Here is a 21,555-nt window from a genome sequence, read left to right as displayed (position 1 = left end):
AATTATTTTCTATATCTCCATCCTATCGAAAAACTAAACTTATCAATTTACAGGGTGGGACGATAAAGTTGTCACTCTAAAGAAAACAACACTACAGCTTTATTTAAAACTTTTATTGAGAAAATCAATTTATATAACTTGATTATGTAGTAAAGATGACCCCTATTTAATGTAACCGCCTTCAGCCTCAATCACCACCTTGATATGGGTCTGGAACTGGGAACATGCCTTTTTCCACAAGATACTTGGCAGATGGCAGTGATCAGTCTGGCTTCAGTGTTGATGTTCTTGACATATGTGCAAACGAAGTAGTCCAGTCGGTTCAGGTTGGCAGAGGAGTGGGGTTAGTGAGAGAAGAGTCCAAAGTCGTAGAACTCCTTCTGAAGCCTCGGTCTCTTTGGACTAGTGGGCTGGTGCCAAGTCCTACTGCCACACTCAGGGTCTGCCAGCGGCCACCTGATTGCATTAGGGATTACCATACTCTTCAGCACATCCAGGCACATTGGTGTCAACTTTCAAGCCGACTTCAGAAATGTGAGATGGCATGTGGCCCTTTCTTGAAACCAAAGACCATAACGGTGGCCAGAAACTTTGTTTTGATCACCCTGGGCACGTCCATGGTATTTGTGGAAATCCAGTGATGCATTTTGAGGGTGTTGGCAATGAGCCTGTTATCATAATTTGGATCGGTAGAGAGCAGGACTTGTACAGCAGTGCATTTCCATTCTTGTTTGTAGAACATTGTGTAACTTTCAGACATGAAAGAAGGCTTCTATCGCTCTTGGGTTTTCTACACAACTCGCCAACTAGTAGATGGTCTACAACTCGCCAACTAGTAGATGGTCTACAACTCGCCAACTAGTAGATGGTCTACAACTCGCCAACTAGTAGATGGTCTACAACTCGCCAACTAGTAGATGGTCTACAACTCGCCAACTAGTAGATGGTCTACAACTCGCCAACTAGTAGATGGTCTACAGCTCGCCAACTAGTAGATGGTCTACAACAGAAAAAGAAAACCAAATGTATGTTTCTTATGTTTATGCGGATATTGCTTTCAAATATAATTTTCTTTGTTTGTTCAGGACTGTACTTATAGAAATATTTATGTTCAAGTGAAACCAGTAATATTCAATGAATTGCAATGTCGCAGTAATGAAAATATCCAAAATGCACAAAAGATGATAATAATTAAAGGAAATAGATTTTAAAGGAATTAGAAATTTAAGCTATTTCCCATATCTTTACAGCAAATATCACGTGAGAAAATATAGCCGAAATCATTTGTTTTATTGAATCATGGAAAACGTAATTGTGATGTGAAAATTGACGTGGTAGTTAAAGTTTGTTAATGTTGTACTGAAATTAACAAAAAAAATGTAAGTAATTATAATTGTGCTTTTTATAAAAATCAATTTTTTGGCTGTCTGATTTTGCTACAATATCGATCGACCTGTACAAGAAACACCCCACATAAACTAACCCAGAAACTAATGAAAGAAAATAGGAAGACAACAATGAAAAAATACTTTAAATTTACTGATTATATATATATATATATATATATATATATATATATATATATATATATATATATATATAATTTCCTCAAGAAAAGTTGCAGCTTGTATTGTTTATTATTGTTCTGACGTAGTTAACAATACTATAGCCATGATAGTATGGATTCGTCTGCACTATGTAAGCCAGACATTTTTGCCATCAAGCAGAGAGTACCCGCATAGAATTCAAACACACACATACACAAAAAAAAAGAAAATAAACTAGTTTTTTCTTGCAGGCTAGTCGATTTTCACTTGTGCAAATATCTTAATTTTTCCTTTTTGCAAGAAGCCATTTTCGTTTTACAGTATATTAAAAAAATTATCTCTTGATAGTCTGCATAATTTTCGTTTTCTCAGTAAAATAACAAAGAAAAAAAGTATATCAACTCTAGAAAGGATCCAAAACGCATTCACTCCATTACAAGAATTCAGGACATGAATACTCGACTGGAGTTTTGTTATGAAAACGGATTTCAATTGGTTTTATTATTCCAAATTTTTCTGGACTGAAAATTCTATGGATTGTTTTTTCAAAAGAGTTAAAATAAATTCTCAATTGTCTTTTATTCTCTGTGGAAAATTGAACATTTTTTTCTATTAAAAGTACATGTACGTGACTTTTTTTTTCTTTGTGAATATAAAGTCGCGTTTTTTTCCGTTTATCATTTCTTAGACCCAGATTTGCCTCGTGAGTTTATTTTTCAGAATGGAAGAACTTTCAATGCAACTAGTTGTAATGATACGTTTGCAACTCAGACTTTGGAATTACAGCAACAAAGAGAAGAAGAAATAAGAGAAAGAAAAGAAAAATAAGAATAGAAAGAGGAGCAAAAAGAGAAGAAGAGAAAGAAAAGGAAGAGAAAGAGTAGAAAAAAGAGAAAGAGAAGAGGAAAGAAGGCAAGTCAACGAAAAAAAAACTAGAAATGTAGAAAAGCAAAGAAAGCATTAGAATTATTAGCTGAAGAAAGACAGCAACAAGTCAGACCAAAATGTTTTTTCCCAAACCACGATCTACTTAGCATTAGAAACATTTCACTATCGACCTGAAGAGGAGTGGACTTTTGAAGCCTATTTTCGCAGATTTGGTTCTGTATTCAAGATTGATTCTAACTCATGGAGTGAGCAGATGAAGGTTCGTCTTTTATTACAAAAATTGGGAGCTGTGAAACATAATAAGTTTGTGACGAGGCAGTGAAATTTTTCAAGGAATTATACTATCAAAAAATCAGCTAATTCCATAAAAGATGGAGATGCATCAACCTGACCCACAAAGAAGACCAAGATTCCACCACATTTTCTTCAGTAATAAATAGACATTGCGATGAGTTCGGACTACCCTCATTGACAGCTGACAGCATTAAGGTCCTGATTTTCATTCAAGGATTAATGTCGATCAAGGAAGTTGAACTCAGACGCTGGGCACTAAACAGATTGGAAAAGCAATCAATACAACCCATAAAAAATTTACTGAGGAATGCCAAAGAATCATCTTGGAGATATATAAGAGGCAGGTGTAGCACACATTAGAAAAGTATGAAGTAACAAAAAGTCTTACTTTCCAAACAGACAAGCAAAAGCAAACTTAACCATCCAGAAAAATCCTCCAAAAAGCCTGAGTTACCGTCGGGTTAGCCAAGGATATGGAGAATCCACTGGTTGAACGATTGTCTATACCAGGGGTCGGCAACCTACGGCACGCGTGCCACAGGTGGCATGCCAAGCAATTCTAATGGCACGCCGAGCCTCCAAATCTTTTAAACTTCATACAGCCAAAAGGAAACAGTTCTCCTTGGAATTATGAGGATATCTGCGATCTCTTGCGTACTCTTGCCACCTAAGTGCATGCCCACAACAAGAAAACGCGTTTTATTTTTGTCCGTGCGAACCGTAGGCGTTAGATGCTCCATGCTCGTTCAAAGTATGTTCTGTCAGATACTATAATTTTGAAATGCGTTTTGAATTGAGTCTGGTGACTCAGTCTCACCGACCCAGATGAAATACAACGTAGCGTGAGAGAGTTGCAAATGTAAAATTTAGTCAAAAATCATAATAAAAAAATCTAATAAATATATAAAAAGTAACTTATCAGACGAAAATAAATGGCCATTAAGTAAATGAATGATTCCTCTACAAAAATCAACAATAAAAATAATCAAGAATTCATAAATTTGGAAATTAAAGCAATATTTTCAGAGATAGGTTGATAAAATCCGCCCAAAATTTCAACGAATCGCCGGAAGTTTTGTTTACATCAGCAGCAGCGCTGACATTTGAAATCTACGGATGCCTTGAAGTGTATATAAAATTTAACTTGAAATTATAAAAAGTGTATATATAAACCAAAAAATCTTTTGACTATGATTATCTTAATTAAAATAAAACACTTACCAGTGATAATAACAACACGTGTAACATGGAGTTTATTTGTTTTTGTTTAAATTTATTTTAATATTTATACAAATAAAAAAACAATGCCGGAAAAAAAGTTAAGAAAAGTATATAAATTTTTATTTGTAATTATAAAACTTTTGTTTTAACTTTTTATTATTATTTAAGTTTTGTAATGAAACTAAGTATATGCTACCATATTCAAAATATGATAAACCTTATTAGGAAACAAATTATTTTTTGGTAGTCATTTTTTTTTCAATATCTGTCTGGCTGTCTGTCTGTCGTTCGTTTAGCAGAAAGAGAGAGAAAGAGTGAGAAATGATTATAATGTTCTGGAACAATATGTAAAACCCCTCCTTTTTTCACACTAAATGACACTATTTACCATCCCTTGTGAAGAGACGATGACTGGCAATGGGTCATTTTGGGGTTAAAGCTTACCAAAACAAAACAAACTTCCATTTTTGTTATCTCCCTATACTGTAACTCTCTAACTTACCACTTACCCTTTCTTTCACTAAGCTTGTCATAAATCTGTCATCAGCTCTAAGAGAGATTAAAAACACGTGGACTCTATTTGAAAAAAGGAGAATGTTTGTTGTGAGTACTTTAAGCTTTAAATAATGATTATAAATAGAAGGGATAACTTTCAGTTTATATTTTTTTTTTGTTTTTAAATATTTTTACATGGTTTTTTTTTTTTCGTAACATTTACTAAGTGTTCCGATACAGATAAAATAGCTATTTTAGCAGATCTTCGAAAGAGCAAATTTAATTTTAAGGGAAAGACTAAAGAAACTTTAATTTTTTTAGCATGATAAAAATAAAAAAATTACACAGCTCATAAATCTTTTTTAAAAAATAAAAGAATGTACATATTTTAAACTTTAGCGTTTATTTTCAAAATGAAGGGATAAAGGTTTAAAAAAAAACAACACATTATTTTATTCATTTTTTTATGATCTTTAAATAAAGATATAAATTAGAGTGTTCCGAGACGAATTTTTAATAGAAATTCATACTTTCATACTTTTAGACAGAGGGGGGGTAAAAATAAATAAAAGAAGTATGAAAATGAATTTTTCAGAAAATAATTTTATTTCCATTCGAAAGAGCGTAGAATTTTACATAAAATCTGAAAAAATGAAAAGGATTTGATGAATAGAAAAAAAATTATCGATTTTTAAAATCATAGAAAATTTTCAAGAATTTACAAATTTACAAATTGAAATTGAAACTATTACGTGAAAACGCTCACGCGCAGTAAGGAAGCTTTGACTTTTTTGTGATATTTTTTACGATAAAATTAATTATATGAGATTTTATTTTAAAAAGTTTTACTTTTCTTTAAGAAAAATCTTTCCTAAACACAATGAGCTAAAAAAATTTTGAAAATTATTAGTTTTAAACATTTTATTTGCTGTTTGAAATTGAGGGGTGTTAAATTTAGGAAGGGTGCTAGAGTTACAGAATTGTTCAGTGGTCAGAATATGAATACAAGATAAGGTATAATTGCCTTTCAAATTCTTGAAATTGTACTTTTAATTTTCAAGCTCGTAACTGGGATTAGAAGAGATGAGCAATTTCGATCATCTTCATACTAAACAAAATGGTATGATTGGAGGAATACGTGGATGAAATATTTTTTTTAAATTGTGAATGCCACGCACGAATAGGATCCTAGCTCGAGCTAATCAAAACCTTTAGACTTTTTCTGGGACACCCTGTACATAATTTTTCTCCACAATTTTTATTAAAATGTATCCTGGTTCTCTCACAGCAAAGGTAAGAATAATTTGTTTGGTATTTTATATATATCATAATTGATGTTTACGTAATTAGGCCTATTTATATTTTCAGAATACCCCTGCTGTTAGATATGACTGAAAAGAAAAGAAAACTTGATCATCGCCCATTTCAAGACAATTGGACAATAGAATATGGATTTGTGGAACAAAAGGATCGTACTGTTTGTGCTTTCTGTTGCGAAAGTGTTGTGTGTCGCACATCTAGTGTACAAAGGCACTTTCAAACCAAACATCAATCTAAGTTTAAAACTTCAGAAGAAAAAGGTGAAGCCATCAAAAAAGCTATTTCTGGTTTCAAAAAACAAACTGTTATTTTGAGCCAAGCTGTTGGAATGAAGAGTAAAGCTACTGAATGTAGTTACAAAATAGCCCAGTGTGTGGCTTTAAATGGTAAACCTTTTACAGATGGTGAATACATCAAAGAAGCTTTTTTGAGTGGTGCTGAAGTTTTGTTTCGTGATTTAAAAAATAAGGACATTATACTCTCTCGAATTAGAGAAATACCAGTCTCTGCAAGATCAGTTGAGAGGCGCATATCTGACTTGGCTGAAAATGTGACAACTAAGCAAACAACTGGATTAAAGCAATCCCTTGTATTTAGTGTCGCTCTTGATGAAAGCACCGATGTAAACGATGCGTCTCGCCTAGCAGTGGTTGCAAGATATCTCGAGAATAATCACATTTATGAGGAGTTGTGTTGTTTATTACCCCTTCATGATACAACCAAAGCAGAAGATATTTTGTGTGCATTTACTGGTTATTTTTCTAAACAAGACATTAACTTGAACAAATTATTCTGCGTAACAACCGATGGTGCTGCTGCAATGGTTGGCAAGAAGAAAGGATTTGTAAAACTTCTGGAAAATCATGTTGGACGCAAACTGTTAAGTTTTCATTGTATTATACATCAGGAGGGCTTATGTGCAAAGACCTCGTCTTTGGATTTGGTCTCTGTGATGAAAACTGTTGTTGAGATAATCAACTTTCTTATTTCTCGCTCTTCATTGGTTCACAGGCAATTCAAATCGCTTCTACAAGAAGTTGAGTGTGAATATGGAGATCTTCTGTTATACAACAATGTTCGCTGGCTTAGTCGAGGCAAAGTTTTAGCTAGATTTGTTTGTTGTCTTGAGGCTATTAAGATGTTTCTTGATGAAAAACAGAAACGATTCCCTCAGCTGAATGATGAAAGCTGGTTGTTGAAGTTGATGTTTATGACCGACATAAACACACATTTGAATGAGCTTAATTTGAAATTACAAGGACAGGGACAAACAGTCCTTGATCTTTTCAGCTATTGGAAAGCGTTTACAATGAAACTTGACATTTTTACCCGTGACATCAACATCAAAGCATTTAAGTACTTTCCAAATGTGAAAAATCATGCAAATCAATTCGAAGTGAACACAGATGAGCTTCAGGAGTACGTGAAAGCACTCAAAGCAGAATTCGAAAAACGAAGCCAGGACTTCTACATTCATGGATCCTTATTTTCATATCTGATTAAGCCCGACATGCTTGATTTGACAAATGCCCAACTGGAACTTTTTAGCTGGATGGACATTGATGATTTTGAAATGCAACAGATTGAATTTAGGTCTTCAGAAATATGGACATTAAAATTTGCTGAACTAAGAAAGTCTCTGGAAGATGAAAATTTTGAAAAGTCTGGTGCTATTCTGAACTGTTGGATCTCCCTCCCAAGCTCATTCATCTGTTTGAAGAAAATTGCTTTTGCTCTTCTCTCAGCTTTTGGTTCAACTTATTCTTGTGAGCAAATTTTCTCTCACATGAAAGCAGTGTTGTCTCCACGTCGAAGTCGTCTAACACCTGAACATTCAGAAAACTGTGTTAAGCTCAAAGTTACAAAGTATGTTCCCGACATTGAGGAATTGGCAAAGACCATGCAAGGACAAGGGTCCCATTAATAATAAAAACTTTTCAGAAACAGTTTTTTCACATTATTTATAAACTTTGACATTATTATATATTTTATGAAATAAATATAGAGAACAGGTATATTGACCTTGATCGTTATAAATAATAAATGTTGGCACGCTGAATAATTTGAAACCCTAAGTCGGCACACGCTAAACAAAAGGTTGCCGACCCCTGGTCTATACTGGTTCCGGTGCAGATGCAATGAACACAAAGCCTCACATTGCAGGGCAAAAGGATCCTGCTGGAGCTACGTAAAAACAAGAACTCAAGCAGATGACGGAAATGAATAGAAGTACAATTCGGTAAAAATTTGGGACAAGAATGTTAGACTTCAACTTGACAGTGGTTCGGATTTTCCCATCATAAACCATCATCCCTGGTGCAAAATCGAAAAACCAAAAATTATGTGAACCAAGAAAGTTGCTCATTCAATAACTGAAGAGAGAAAGAATAAGATTTGTTACCACTACCATAGCATTGAAGGGAAAAATACTCAATTTCGAGATGTTTCTATTAAAAAACATTAAAAACCTTTTTGGGGCAGACTGGATTAAAAAATTTGAACTCTGGGACTCCCCCATAAGCGATTTTTATCAAAAAGTGGAGTAACTTACAGTCGAAGCTGAAAAACTAAAGAAAGACCTGAATGAGTCATTCCCCAAAGTTTTTTCGAACAAACTAGGCCGCTGTACAAAAATGGAGGCAAAGTTCAAATTACAAGACAACAACACCCTAGTCTTCAAAAAGAAATGCAGTGTACCGTTTGCCTCTATATATAATATTGACATAGAACTAGACAGACTCGTCATAGGTTAACTTTTGGGATCACAGTCGCACCAACAATCTTTCAACCGATAATCAACATGATGTTAAGCGACCTTGATTTTTCCATCAAATACATGGACAGTATTCTAACGAAAAGCAAATCTACAGAAAACACAGAAAACGTTTTTAGGTGTTCAAAAAGATAAACGAATATGGCTTAAAAAAAATTAATTCCAAATTTTGTTAATTTGTTTCATCTGAAATTATTTTTAATCTTAAAAAATGTTTTTACTTGCCTGAGATGAGATGCAGACTTTGTTCCTGTTTAAAATAGGAAGAAGACACCAGTGTTGTCAACTGAGATTTTTTTTAAACTCGTTTGATCAGAGAAAAAATCTCCAGAAACTCGCTAGATTTTTAATTTTCATCGGAGTTACCATCTGAAATTTTCAAAAACTGCTGAATCGAAAATGAAAAATTATGCGTCTTTCAATTGGTATTTTGAACAATTTATAATTTCAGTGGAAAACTTTATAATTTGAAGAAAATATCGATAATTCAGAATTAGATAAGCATAAATATTTCAAAAATGTTTTCAAATAAATTTAATCTTTTTAAAGATTTTATTATGAGGTGAATTCGATAAATATCATTTCTGATGGTAATATTAAATATGCTACATTATATATTTGAAAATAAAACTGATGGTAATATTAAATGTGCTACATCATATATTTGAAAATAAAACTGATGGTAATATTAAATATGCTACATTATATATTTGAAAATAAAACTGATGGTAATATTAAATATATTACATTATATATTTGAAAATAAAACTGATGGTAATATTAAATATGCTACATTATATATTTGAAAATAAAACTGATGGTAATATTAAATATGTTACATTATATATTTGAAAATAAAACTGATGGTAATATTAAATATGCTACATTATATATTTGAAAATAGAACTGATGGTAATATTAAATATGTTACATTATATATTTGAAAATAAAACTGATGGTAATATTAAATATGCTACATTATATATTTGAAAATAAAACTGATGGTAATATTAAATATGTTACATTATATATTTGAAAATAAAACTGATGGTAATATTAAATGTTACATTATATATTTGAAAATAAAACTGATGGTAATATTAAATGTGCTACATCATATATTTGAAAATAAAACTGATGGTAATATTAAATATGCTACATTATATATTTGAAAATAAAACTGATGGTAATATTAAATATGTTACATTATATATTTGAAAATAAAACTGATGGTAATATTAAATATGCTACATTATATATTTGAAAATAAAACTGATGGTAATATTAAATGTGCTACATCATATATTTGAAAATAAAACTGATGGTAATATTAAATATGCTACATTATATATTTGAAAATAAAACTGATGGTAATATTAAATGTGCTACATCATATATTTGAAAATAAAACTGATGGTAATATTAAATATGCTACATTATATATTTGAAAATAAAACTGATGGTAATATTAAATATGTTACATTATATATTTGAAAATAAAACTGATGGTAATATTAAATATGTTACATTATATATTTGAAAATAAAACTGATGGTAATATTAAATATGCTACATTATATATTTGAAAATAAAACTGATGGTAATATTAAATGTGCTACATCATATATTTGAAAATAAAACTGATGGTAATATTAAATATGCTACATTATATATTTGAAAATAAAACTGATGGTAATATTAAATATGTTACATTATATATTTGAAAATAAAACTGATGGTAATATTAAATATGCTACATTATATATTTGAAAATAAAACTGATGGTAATATTAAATATGCTACATTATATATTTGAAAATAAAACTGATGGTAATATTAAATATGTTACATTATATATTTGAAAATAAAACTGATGGTAATATTAAATATGTTACATTATATATTTGAAAATAAAACTGATGGTAATATTAAATATGCTACATTATATATTTGAAAATAAAACTGATGGTAATATTAAATATGTTACATTATATATTTGAAAATAAAACTGATGGTAATATTAAATATGCTACATTATATATTTGAAAATAAAACTGATGGTAATATTAAATATGTTACATTATATATTTGAAAATAAAACTGATGGTAATATTAAATATGTTACATTATATATTTGAAAATAAAACTGATGGTAATATTAAATGTGCTACATCATATATTTGAAAATAAAACTGATGGTAATATTAAATATGTTACATTATATATTTGAAAATAAAACTGATGGTAATATTAAATATGCTACATTATATATTTGAAAATAAAACTGATGGTAATATTAAATATGTTACATTATATATTTGAAAATAAAACTGATGGTAATATTAAATATGCTACATTATATATTTGAAAATAAAACTGATGGTAATATTAAATATGCTACATTATATATTTGAAAATAAAACTGATGGTAATATTAAATATGTTACATTATATATTTGAAAATAAAACTGATGGTAATATTAAATATGTTACATTATATATTTGAAAATAAAACTGATGGTAATATTAAATATGCTACATTATATATTTGAAAATAAAACTGATGGTAATATTAAATATGTTACATTATATATTTGAAAATAAAACTGATGGTAATATTAAATATGCTACATTATATATTTGAAAATAAAACTGATGGTAATATTAAATATGTTACATTATATATTTGAAAATAAAACTGATGGTAATATTAAATATGTTACATTATATATTTGAAAATAAAACTGATGGTAATATTAAATGTGCTACATCATATATTTGAAAATAAAACTGATGGTAATATTAAATATGTTACATTATATATTTGAAAATAAAACTGATGGTAATATTAAATATGCTACATTATATATTTGAAAATAAAACTGATGGTAATATTAAATATGTTACATTATATATTTGAAAATAAAACTGATGGTAATATTAAATATGTTACATTATATATTTGAAAATAAAACTGATGGTAATATTAAATATGTTACATTATATATTTGAAAATAAAACTGATGGTAATATTAAATATGTTACATTATATATTTGAAAATAAAACTGATGGTAATATTAAATATGCTACATTATATATTTGAAAATAAAACTGATGGTAATATTAAATATGTTACATTATATATTTGAAAATAAAACTGATGGTAATATTAAATATGCTACATTATATATTTGAAAATAAAACTGATGGTAATATTAAATATGTTACATTATATATTTGAAAATAAAACTGATGGTAATATTAAATATGATACATTATATATTTGAAAATAAAACTGATGGTAATATTAAATATGTTACATTATATATTTGAAAATAAAACTGATGGTAATATTAAATGTTACATTATATATTTGAAAATAAAACTGATGGTAATATTAAATATGCTACATTATATATTTGAAAATAAAACTGATGGTAATATTAAATATGTTACATTATATATTTGAAAATAAAACTGATGGTAATATTAAATATGTTACATTATATATTTGAAAATAAAACTGATGGTAATATTAAATATGCTACATTATATATTTGAAAATAAAACTGATGGTAATATTAAATATGTTACATTATATATTTGAAAATAAAACTGATGGTAATATTAAATATGCTACATAAATAAAATGCTTTTCCACTTAAGTTATGTAAGCTTAATTTTGCCTTCCATGCCCATTCATTTAAAATTTTCATTTACAATTCAACAAAAAAAAAAATACCAGTCAGTAGTGGTATTTTTTTTGTTGTTGTTGAATTGTAAATGAGTTTTAATTTCAAAAGGAATATTTTCCCTATTTTAAAGGACTGAAAGACTGACCTTTCTTCAGATTGTGGTAAAACATTTATCTTCATTTGACAAATGATTAAAAATCTTTTTACTAAATTATCAAACATCTCATGAAGTCCATTAAACAAGCTTTTAAATTGAAGAAACAGTGATTTTTCATCTCAACTGTTACAGAATTCTATAGGTGTTATATGAAAACCTGTTATGATGATTGTCAAATCTGTGAAGATTCTCGTGTGAAAGGAGAGTAAACAGAACGATCCAGAAACAAGTATTCGTAAGAGACTATTAAAATATGGTGATGGAGCAGGTTACTAATTTAAGTAGAAATGAATCGTTTAATAGAAGAAAAGGAAAATATGTTCGCCTATGGCGTAATTCCACTGAAGGTAACGAAACGCTTGTCTGAAAACACAACAGTCTGAATTCATATAGAAAGATGACGTTTTCATTCTTGTTAGAAAAAAAGAGACACTTTCTGAACTGAATTGGCAACTGAAAGTGTATATGTTCAAGTTGAAAATAGGGTTTTTGATTTCAAAATAGCAATATATTATATCCAAGTTTAAAAAAAGTACTGTTTTGGTTTAGTTGTATTCTTTATTTAACTTATTGGACAAATAGCGAAAGAGTACTGCAAGTTATTTTTGTTAGATAGAAATGCAGAGAACACTAAGTATTTGTAGATGAGAATAGTGACATTATAAAGAAAAGTGAACTTTTGTAAATGGCTTGCCAAGAAACCTATGTTAAATTCAAACAAAGATTATACCTCTCACTTTTAAATAAATTAATTTTTGAAGGTCTTGTGTCGCAATCATATTGACTATCAGTCTATGATTTTAAAATATAGTCTCAAGAGTGAGCCAATTATATAAGCAATTCATTAACTACACATTTTTATGTTGGTTATCATCCGTTGTATTGCTAGTTTTTGAGTTACTATACTTGCTGCACAGTTATTTCTCTTAAAAGCCATGTTTGTTTGTGATAACTGAGCTCCATAGATGAATTAGCAAAAACAATTTGTTCCTGTGCACACTAGGAAATTTGTGTCAGCTGTTATAAAGTCCATGTGACAGAATCTCATTTACTATCATTAACTTATTTATATGTAACTTATTTATATGTAACTTATTTATATGTAACTTATCCTTGTATCATAATATTTGAAATGGGAGTTAAGATTGGAGCAAAACTCCCTCTTCAAAAAATCTGCGTGAAAGCATTTTATGATTTGTACATGTGTCAAGTAGCATTTACACATCAACATTAATCAAATATAATTTAAAGCTTCTTAAAAGAACAATACAACTTCCTCACAAGATTGTTTATTGAAACTGGTTTCAAAATGGAAAAAGAAACAGTCACTCCTCGGTTGATCATTTAATTTGCTTTTTTTTTAAAATAAAATTACTTGATCAATTTACATGATTTTTGGAATATGATATGTCCATCACGGGTATGTATATCATAAAGTTTTTTATTTTTATTTTTGTTTTTATAATATAGGGGAATTCTGGACATGAACCTAATATTCTTCCTGAAGAATAAACAAGATTGTTGACCGCAAATTATTTTTCCACAAAAAATGAAACTTTCTGTAAAATAATAAATTTTCAAACACAAATAGGTCACAAATGGCTATTGACTAATTTCTATGTATGGGCATTTTGAAAGCCGGTTTATTATCATTTTTTGTAGGTTTTTGATTACTTTTTGATTGTATTTAAAAGATTAAAGCCTAAATTTAATTTCCAAAAGGAAAAAGAAATACCTTTACAAGTTAAAAAAAGTTATAATGAAAAATATTTTAACGGCGACATTCATAAATTGACAAGTTCAGCTAAATCTTGAATTCAAATAAATTCATTGTAAAAATCTTTTGAAAGATGAATTTAGTTTTCTGGGACTATTTCGAATATAATTAGTAAAGTCCTAAAATATTAGTTAAATGAAAAAAAAAACAACACCTTATTTGTATAAAAACTAGTGCAATTAGCCCGCAAAAGCAACAGATACTGGATTTGCACAAACAAAACAACAGAAGTTATCTAGCATGGGTTCTACGGAAGTCCAAAATGTCAGAAAGTCAAAAGGCTGTCTGAAAATGATGTCAGGTAGTTGGAGGGAGGAAGAGGTGCCAAACCGATGCCACCGAGAATAAATACAGGCCGATGAACATGACAGCATGACGTCATAACCAGATCATCATGTAGGTATACGGTGCCTAAATTTTCTTGTGTTCAACCACATGACCACGCTAATAGCCATAAAAAATGTTTTCATTGTCCCTTGTGGTAATTTGAATGTATTTTTTTCTAAAAAGAAAGAACAATTCTTCATTTGGATGATTATATAATTGCACATTGGAATCATTTTAATCTAGCAAGTTATCACAGTAAGTGAACCTATTTTTTAAATTTTATTACATGTCTATTCAAGAAAATCGAATATTTCATTTTATTTATTTTTTAAAACTGCAAAACAAACAATTTTTATATGAGAATATTTTTCAGTCCGTTCTTTTAATAATAAATAAAACTTTTCATTGAGCATTTTCAAATAATTTAAAGTTTAAAACATTTTCCATGACAGTTAAAAAAAAAAATTTTTTTAACCGAAACAATCAATGAATTCACCGGGCGTAATTTATTTCTTTGAAATAAATTTAAAACTTAAAGTTTGTTTGTTTCATAACATTTCAACTGTAAATAATTTACATGACTGAAATGGGAAATGAAATACTATCTGACTTTTTTTTAATCGTGCGTGTATTTATTTTAAAAAATTTGGGAGAGGAGAGGGTGTAAATTTGATTCATACTTTTATTTCGTGCTTGTTTTTATTTTATTTTAATTTTTTTATTAAAGATTTTTATTTTTTGTTAAATTATTTTTCAAAAAATGACCCCCCCTTTTTGACCTCAAATCGTACCTACAAAAAAGTTTTCGTGATTAAATAAACCAAAGAAAATCTTTTACGCATGTGCTTACAAAGAGCAATCATTAAATAAAAATACTGTTTATGCAGGGTCCACATTCCTTGTGAAGTACGTGCCCTGCTGAAATAACGTTATTATTTAGAAAGCCATTCTTAACAGGGAGAGGGGCTTTCTAACTATTCCACACTTTTACCTAATAATTTAATGAAAAACAAAAGATACCATAAAAATTTAATTTAACTTGGAAATACTATCTAAAATATAGCATGGTGCATACACTGCACAAGCACTTAATAATTATTATTATTATTATTATTATTATCATTATTATTATCATCATTATTATTATTATTATCATTATTATTATTATTACTATTATTATTATTATCATTATCATTATTATTATTATCATTATTATTATTATTATTATCATTATTATTATTATTATTATTATCATTATTATTATTATTACTATTATTATTATTATCATTATTATTATTATTATTATTATCATTATTATTATTATTATTATTATTACTATCATTATTATTATTATTATTATTATTATTACTATCATTATTATTATTATTATTATCATTATTATTATTATTATTATTATTATTATCATTATTATTATTATCATTATTATTATTATTATTATCATTATTATTATCATTATTATTATTATCATTATTATTATTATTATCATTATCATTATTATTATCATTATTATTATTATTATCATTATTATTATTACTATTATTATTATTATTATTATTATTATCATTATTATTATTATTATTATTATCATTATCATTATTATTATTATCATTATTATTATTATTATTATTATTATTATAACAATGATAATAAAAAAACTGGTGTACATGACATTGATGGCAGCACATCAACTAGTTGTGAAGGGTCAGGGAGGATGGAAAGACCAAGGTGGGAGAGTACTAACCAGATCTCCACTGGAAGTGTGCAGTTCAAATCTGATACCTGGGGGGGGGAGGGTTGTCACCCAAACCCCAGGAAACACCAGTAGCTGATGCAAACAAGAAATCAATGGCAAACGACTGTTGTGATAACGTGCAATCATTTGCACAAGTGGTCAAGAGGTGAAGAACATTTGAAATCTGAGGAGACTTGTTGTCACATGGTCTCCAGCGAATACCACAGGTTACTGCCAGTGAGCGATCACTGATGATGTGAGAAAACTCCTTGTGAATGAAATGATAATAATACTGTCCCCTCCCAAATTTACTACCATCCTAATTTAATATCGTACATGTTTACTATATTTTTGTAGTTTTTTCACATTATAGCATGATTGTCTTTTAGTAGTTATGTGAACTTCATTTCCATATTCATGTATTCTGCACTGATATGAAAATTAAAACTATAGTGGAGTATAAAATTCCTAACCATGTAACTGATGGAAATATGCTACAAATTTTGATGAAAAATGTGGGAAAAAATAAACATAGAAGAACAGAAAACCAAAACTTTAAATGTAATTTCTGTATTAAAAGTAATAGTTATTTAAATATTTCAACATATAATCTTGTGGGGAAAATCCAGCTCTCCAATAAGGGGCACTCTGGACCTAATTAGAGTGCCCCTAAGGTTCAAATAAAAATTGTCTCAGTAATGAAGAATTTCTCCTCCACTGGCCGAGAACAGAAAAGGTGAATTGTAGCATCAGAACAGATACTACACTGTGATCTTGTCCTGAAGGCCAAGAATTGTTTGTGTTTTATGTTTCTTTAATTGTTTGTTCCCTAAATTCATAATTCAGTTTTATCAGTATCAGATTGTATATTACTTTAAAAATTACGTCATTTTATATATTATTTTTATTGAAATTTATTATTCTTACATGGTGAGATGACAACAACTACGGATGGCAGTAATTGCTGAGAATGCAGTTAGGAGATTCGAAGTTCCTATTCGTCATGGTTACCACCTGACGAAGGCCAGAGGAATAGTTGGCCGAAACGTTGTGAAACAACAACACCTAATAAAGATGAGAATAATAGTCCGCAATAAATAAATTAATATAAGTAATTTTACATAGATAATATTTATATTTTATATTGTATAAAGTTCAGTTTCATTATTAATCGAACATTATTAATCGAACATTATTAATCGAACATTATTAATCGAATATTATTAATCGAACTGGGTGACTTTATTTTTTTTTTTAACATCTTTTAATGCTCTTTTTTAAAATGCTGTCATATAATCTCACCAATAACAGTTCGACAAATCTTACCTACATTGCCTGCAGGCATTTTTCAGTTAACAGGCCTTCTATATCTCAGTGGCTGTGGCAAAACTGACTGGTTTCTCCCCCCCCCCATCTCCCAGCCGTGCATTTCTATCATGAAGGTTTGTATAGTTTTTACCATTTTTTTAATTTAATTATTTTTGTGTGTTCCTGCTTTTAAATTTTTTCATTTTTTTTTTCAAGATTATATGAAACTTATGTTACGCTGAACATGCCACGTTCATTCATGCAAGGAAAATATTAGAATAATACAAAAATTATGCTATTAATAAAATCTTAAAATCAGGAAATATTTTACAATTATAATTTTTGTGTGAAAATATTAAAATAATGCTGAATTCAATGATAAAATCGGTAGTTCGAGATATTAATTTTTCTTCCAGTTATATCGATTTTATTAATTTTAGGGGCTTTTTTCTTAATGTCCCTGAAAATAATTAATTCTTTATATTGTAACAATTTACGATGCTTTATTTTTATGAAAAAAGCAAAAATAAATTCATTTATTTGTTTTTACTTCAGAAAACCATAACTTTAAAAAAAGTTATCTTTGTTTAAACAAAATAAAACATTTCGGCACATGCACTTATTGATCCGTGCTGAAATAATAACGTTATTATTTAAAAAGCCATTCTTAACATGGGAAGGGGAGGGTGTTTTGTATCTATTCTTACAATTGAATAAAAAAAACATATCATAAAACTTTAATTAAACTTGAAAATACGATTTAAAAAATAGCGCGGATCAGTAAGTGCATTACTAGCACCAACATTTCTATTAAGTTCAAATAAAAATAATGAATTCAGTATATTCCATGATCATTATGCTGAAAATTTCATTAAAATTGGTTAATTTCCTGATTTTTGGTGAATTTTTAAGTAAAGGGAGGGGTAAAATGTTTATACATTTTAAGCATCTGATATTCATTTTACATTTGTTAACTATTTTGTTCAAACAACCTATATTTTTTTTAAACTCGAACTGAAAATTCAAACGTAAAATGAGATTACTGAACTGTGCTAATGCAGAGAGTGATCCGCGCTATTTTTTAAATCGTATTTTCACGTTTAAGTAAAGTTTTATGATATGTTTTTTTTATTATTATTATTCAATTGTAAGGCTAAAGTACAGAATAGGTACAAAACACCCACCCCATGTTAAGAATGGCTTTTTAAATAATAACGTTATTATTTCAGCACGGATCATTCTCTGCATAAGTACCAAAAAAACATATAAAACTTTAATTAAACGTGGAAATACGATTAAAAAATAGCGCGGTCTGCATTAGCACCAAAAGAATTAATAATTATATTTTCGATAACGAAATAGTAATTAGTTTTTATGCATAAGAAAAGTTCGTTTCATTTTGTTTTCGAGTTTCCGATTCAATTTTTCAGTTTTATATGCGCGGACGATTTTTTTAACGGTGGTTTTGGTCAGGGTATTCCGACATCGACGTATGACAACTTCTTTTTTTTTTTTTTTTTTAATTATAACTTAAAATTCAGTCGTAAAATGAATGACAACAATTTTAATAGTGATTGGGCTTACCTTTATGTATCTTTCCCCGTTTTATGTGTGAAAAAAATTCAATATTTGAGTAAACACATTCAAATTTCTTTGTAGAAATAAAAGATATTAGTGCACTTATTGATCCGTGCTGAAATAATAACGTCATTATTTAGAAAGCCATTCTTAATATGGGGAGGGGAGGATGTTGTGTACCTATTCTGTACAATTTAATAAAAACAGACCTGCTAAAACTTTAATTAAACTTGAAAATACTATTTGAAAAATAGTGCGGATCAATAACTGCACTAGCACCAAATAAAATTATTTATTTAGCAAAGAAAAAAAAGAAGAGTTAACAAGGGAGATAATTCAGTACAACATCGTTCTTTGAATAAGAACCAATATAGCAATTTTCAATTAAAAACGGTGGTATTTTCAAGAATAGCAAACAAAACAAAAAGTGGTTTAAAAAATAAGTATATAACACAAATGTCATCAAAGACAAGATCAGTTACTCTTCTACCTACTTGCATAATGTTTTGGTGCTTGTTAAGAACAGTGGATTTTGAAACAAAATCAATTATGAGGATCATTTAGGAGTGTCATGTCGAAGTTAGCATACATTTCCAAAATTACGAAAAATGATCCAGTAGAAAAAATCTAAAAAATCAGTGGTCGGTAAAAAAATAAAAATAATAAAATAAATAATAATCAAAACTACCGGAAGTGGATACGGTTACGGTTGATTGTGTAAGGCAACCAAATGGAAATGGTTGATTGTGTAAGGCAACTAAACGGAACGGAGTCACGGAGACACGAAAAGCGAAAAACTATATTTTATTAAAAATATGACTTTAGTTTTAACACTTATTACGTTAATTGATATTACGTTAATTGATATTACGTTAATTGATATTACGTTAATTAATATTACGTTAATTGATATTACGTTATTTTTATCACGAAACAAAAAGAAAAAAAAATAGTTTATAATTATAATTATTATTATAATTATAATTATTATTATAATTATAATAATAATTAGAAGTGTGGAAACTAATTTAATAAAATAATGTAATAAATTTGAATAAAATATATGAACTCTCATCCTTAAATGTAATAAATCATTTTATATAATAATTTAATACTTGAAGAAGTGTTTTCTTTTCTTTCTTTTTTTTTGTCGCGTAATAACATAAAAAGTGTTAAAACCTAAAGTAATCATGAAAGTGAAAGTAATCATGAAAGTGATAACACAATATGTGTCAAAAATTAATATTTCAAAAAGTTGTTTTATTATTTGAACCCTTAAACAGTTTAATCAAGACATTAACAAATGAAAATATTGAAAAATAAAAAAATAAATAAAAAAAAGTTTATATTGCACGTATTGCAATTGTATGTATCCGTTTTGGACTGAAGTCCAATATAATTGAATATTGAAATCCAATATAAACTTTTGTCTCCGAAACTGAAAATCACTTAATTTGATTGAGTAATTTTTCTTTCTTTCTTTTTACAGCGGAAAAAACACGTTTTTATGACAGCGCGTTGGAGATAGACATCTTGGAATTTTTTAACACGCCACGGGGAGATAACTCAATGTAAAGCGCAGACACTCCCTTCCCATCTTTATGAGCTTTTCTTTCTAAAAATCGAACCTTTTGCTCGGTATCATAACAAATTGTTTTTTCGCTGTAAAAAAAAAAAAAAAACTACTTGATGAAATTAAGTGATTTTTTTTTTTTCGAGGAAATTCATTCCATAACGGATACGTGGGGTTCTGTACACATAGATTCGAAAAAGTTGTCAAAAAACAAATATATAACAAATAAATGTTATCAAAGGCAAGATAAGTTACTTTTCTACCTAACTGGATATTTTTTTTGTGTTTTTATTTAATGCAACATATTTATTTAGATCGAAAAACAGTGTTTATCGATGTATTGGAAAATATAAAATGGCACGCGGCCGCGCGACCCTCTTTGACACGGTAATTTTGGGAAAAGGAGTTAAAAATAAAAAACTAGACAAAATACTGTTAAAAATCCACCGAATATATGTCAGCCTCCGTCACGGTAACATATGGAGCGAGTTTTTAACAGTAGTTTGTCTAGTTTTTTTGTTTTTTTTTAAACTCCTTTTCCCAAACTTTACCGTGTCAAAAGAGAACGTCGGGCACCATTTTTAATTTTATCTCTCAGTGTTCCTATTTACTTGCCTCCCCACGAGGGCCGAGTTAGACACAAGGTCGGTTTTAAATGTGGAGAAAATCCAGCTCCCCAAAACGGGCACTCTGGATAAAAACAAACATGAAAATTGTCTCAGTCATGAGGGATTTCTACCCCACTCACTGAGGAAAAATGAAGTGTAGCATCAGAACAGATAATACACTATGATCTCGTATATCTTGTTTATTGCATCTTGAAAAAAAAGTATCATTTCGAGTAAAAA

The 21,555-nt window shown here is 28.6% G+C and overlaps 1 protein-coding gene and 1 long non-coding RNA gene across 2 annotated transcripts in view; one reads left to right on the top strand and one right to left on the bottom strand.

Moving 5' to 3' along the window:
- Positions 1-19,850, bottom strand: part of LOC145270813 (uncharacterized) — a 28,555-nt gene extending 8,705 nt beyond the window's left edge. The window contains exon 1 of the long non-coding RNA XR_013865578.1: positions 19,141-19,850. This is a non-coding gene — a long non-coding RNA (uncharacterized LOC145270813). The remainder of the gene's footprint in view (positions 1-19,140) is intronic.
- On the top strand, positions 4,093-7,870 carry LOC145270807 (general transcription factor II-I repeat domain-containing protein 2-like). Its single transcript, XM_080126390.1, has 2 exons — positions 4,093-4,553; positions 5,814-7,870. Exon 2 carries the CDS (start codon positions 5,833-5,835, stop codon positions 7,687-7,689), a length of 1,857 nt encoding a protein of 618 aa, XP_079982516.1. The 5' UTR covers positions 4,093-4,553; positions 5,814-5,832; the 3' UTR covers positions 7,690-7,870.
- Positions 19,851-21,555: the final 1,705 nt, after the last annotated feature.

This window comes from Euprymna scolopes, chromosome 46 (assembly GCF_053919585.1).
Source record: "Euprymna scolopes isolate OS-2025 chromosome 46, ASM5391958v1, whole genome shotgun sequence".
Lineage (NCBI taxonomy): Eukaryota > Metazoa > Mollusca > Cephalopoda > Sepiida > Sepiolidae > Euprymna > Euprymna scolopes.
The sequence above is the reverse complement of the archived record's forward strand: the minus strand, read 5'-3'. Positions and strand labels throughout refer to the sequence as shown.

Coding starts and splice junctions, on each gene's coding strand:
- LOC145270807 (XM_080126390.1), top strand. CDS start 5,833: ATGACTGAAAAGAAAAGAAAACTTGATCATCGCCCATTTCAAGACAAT.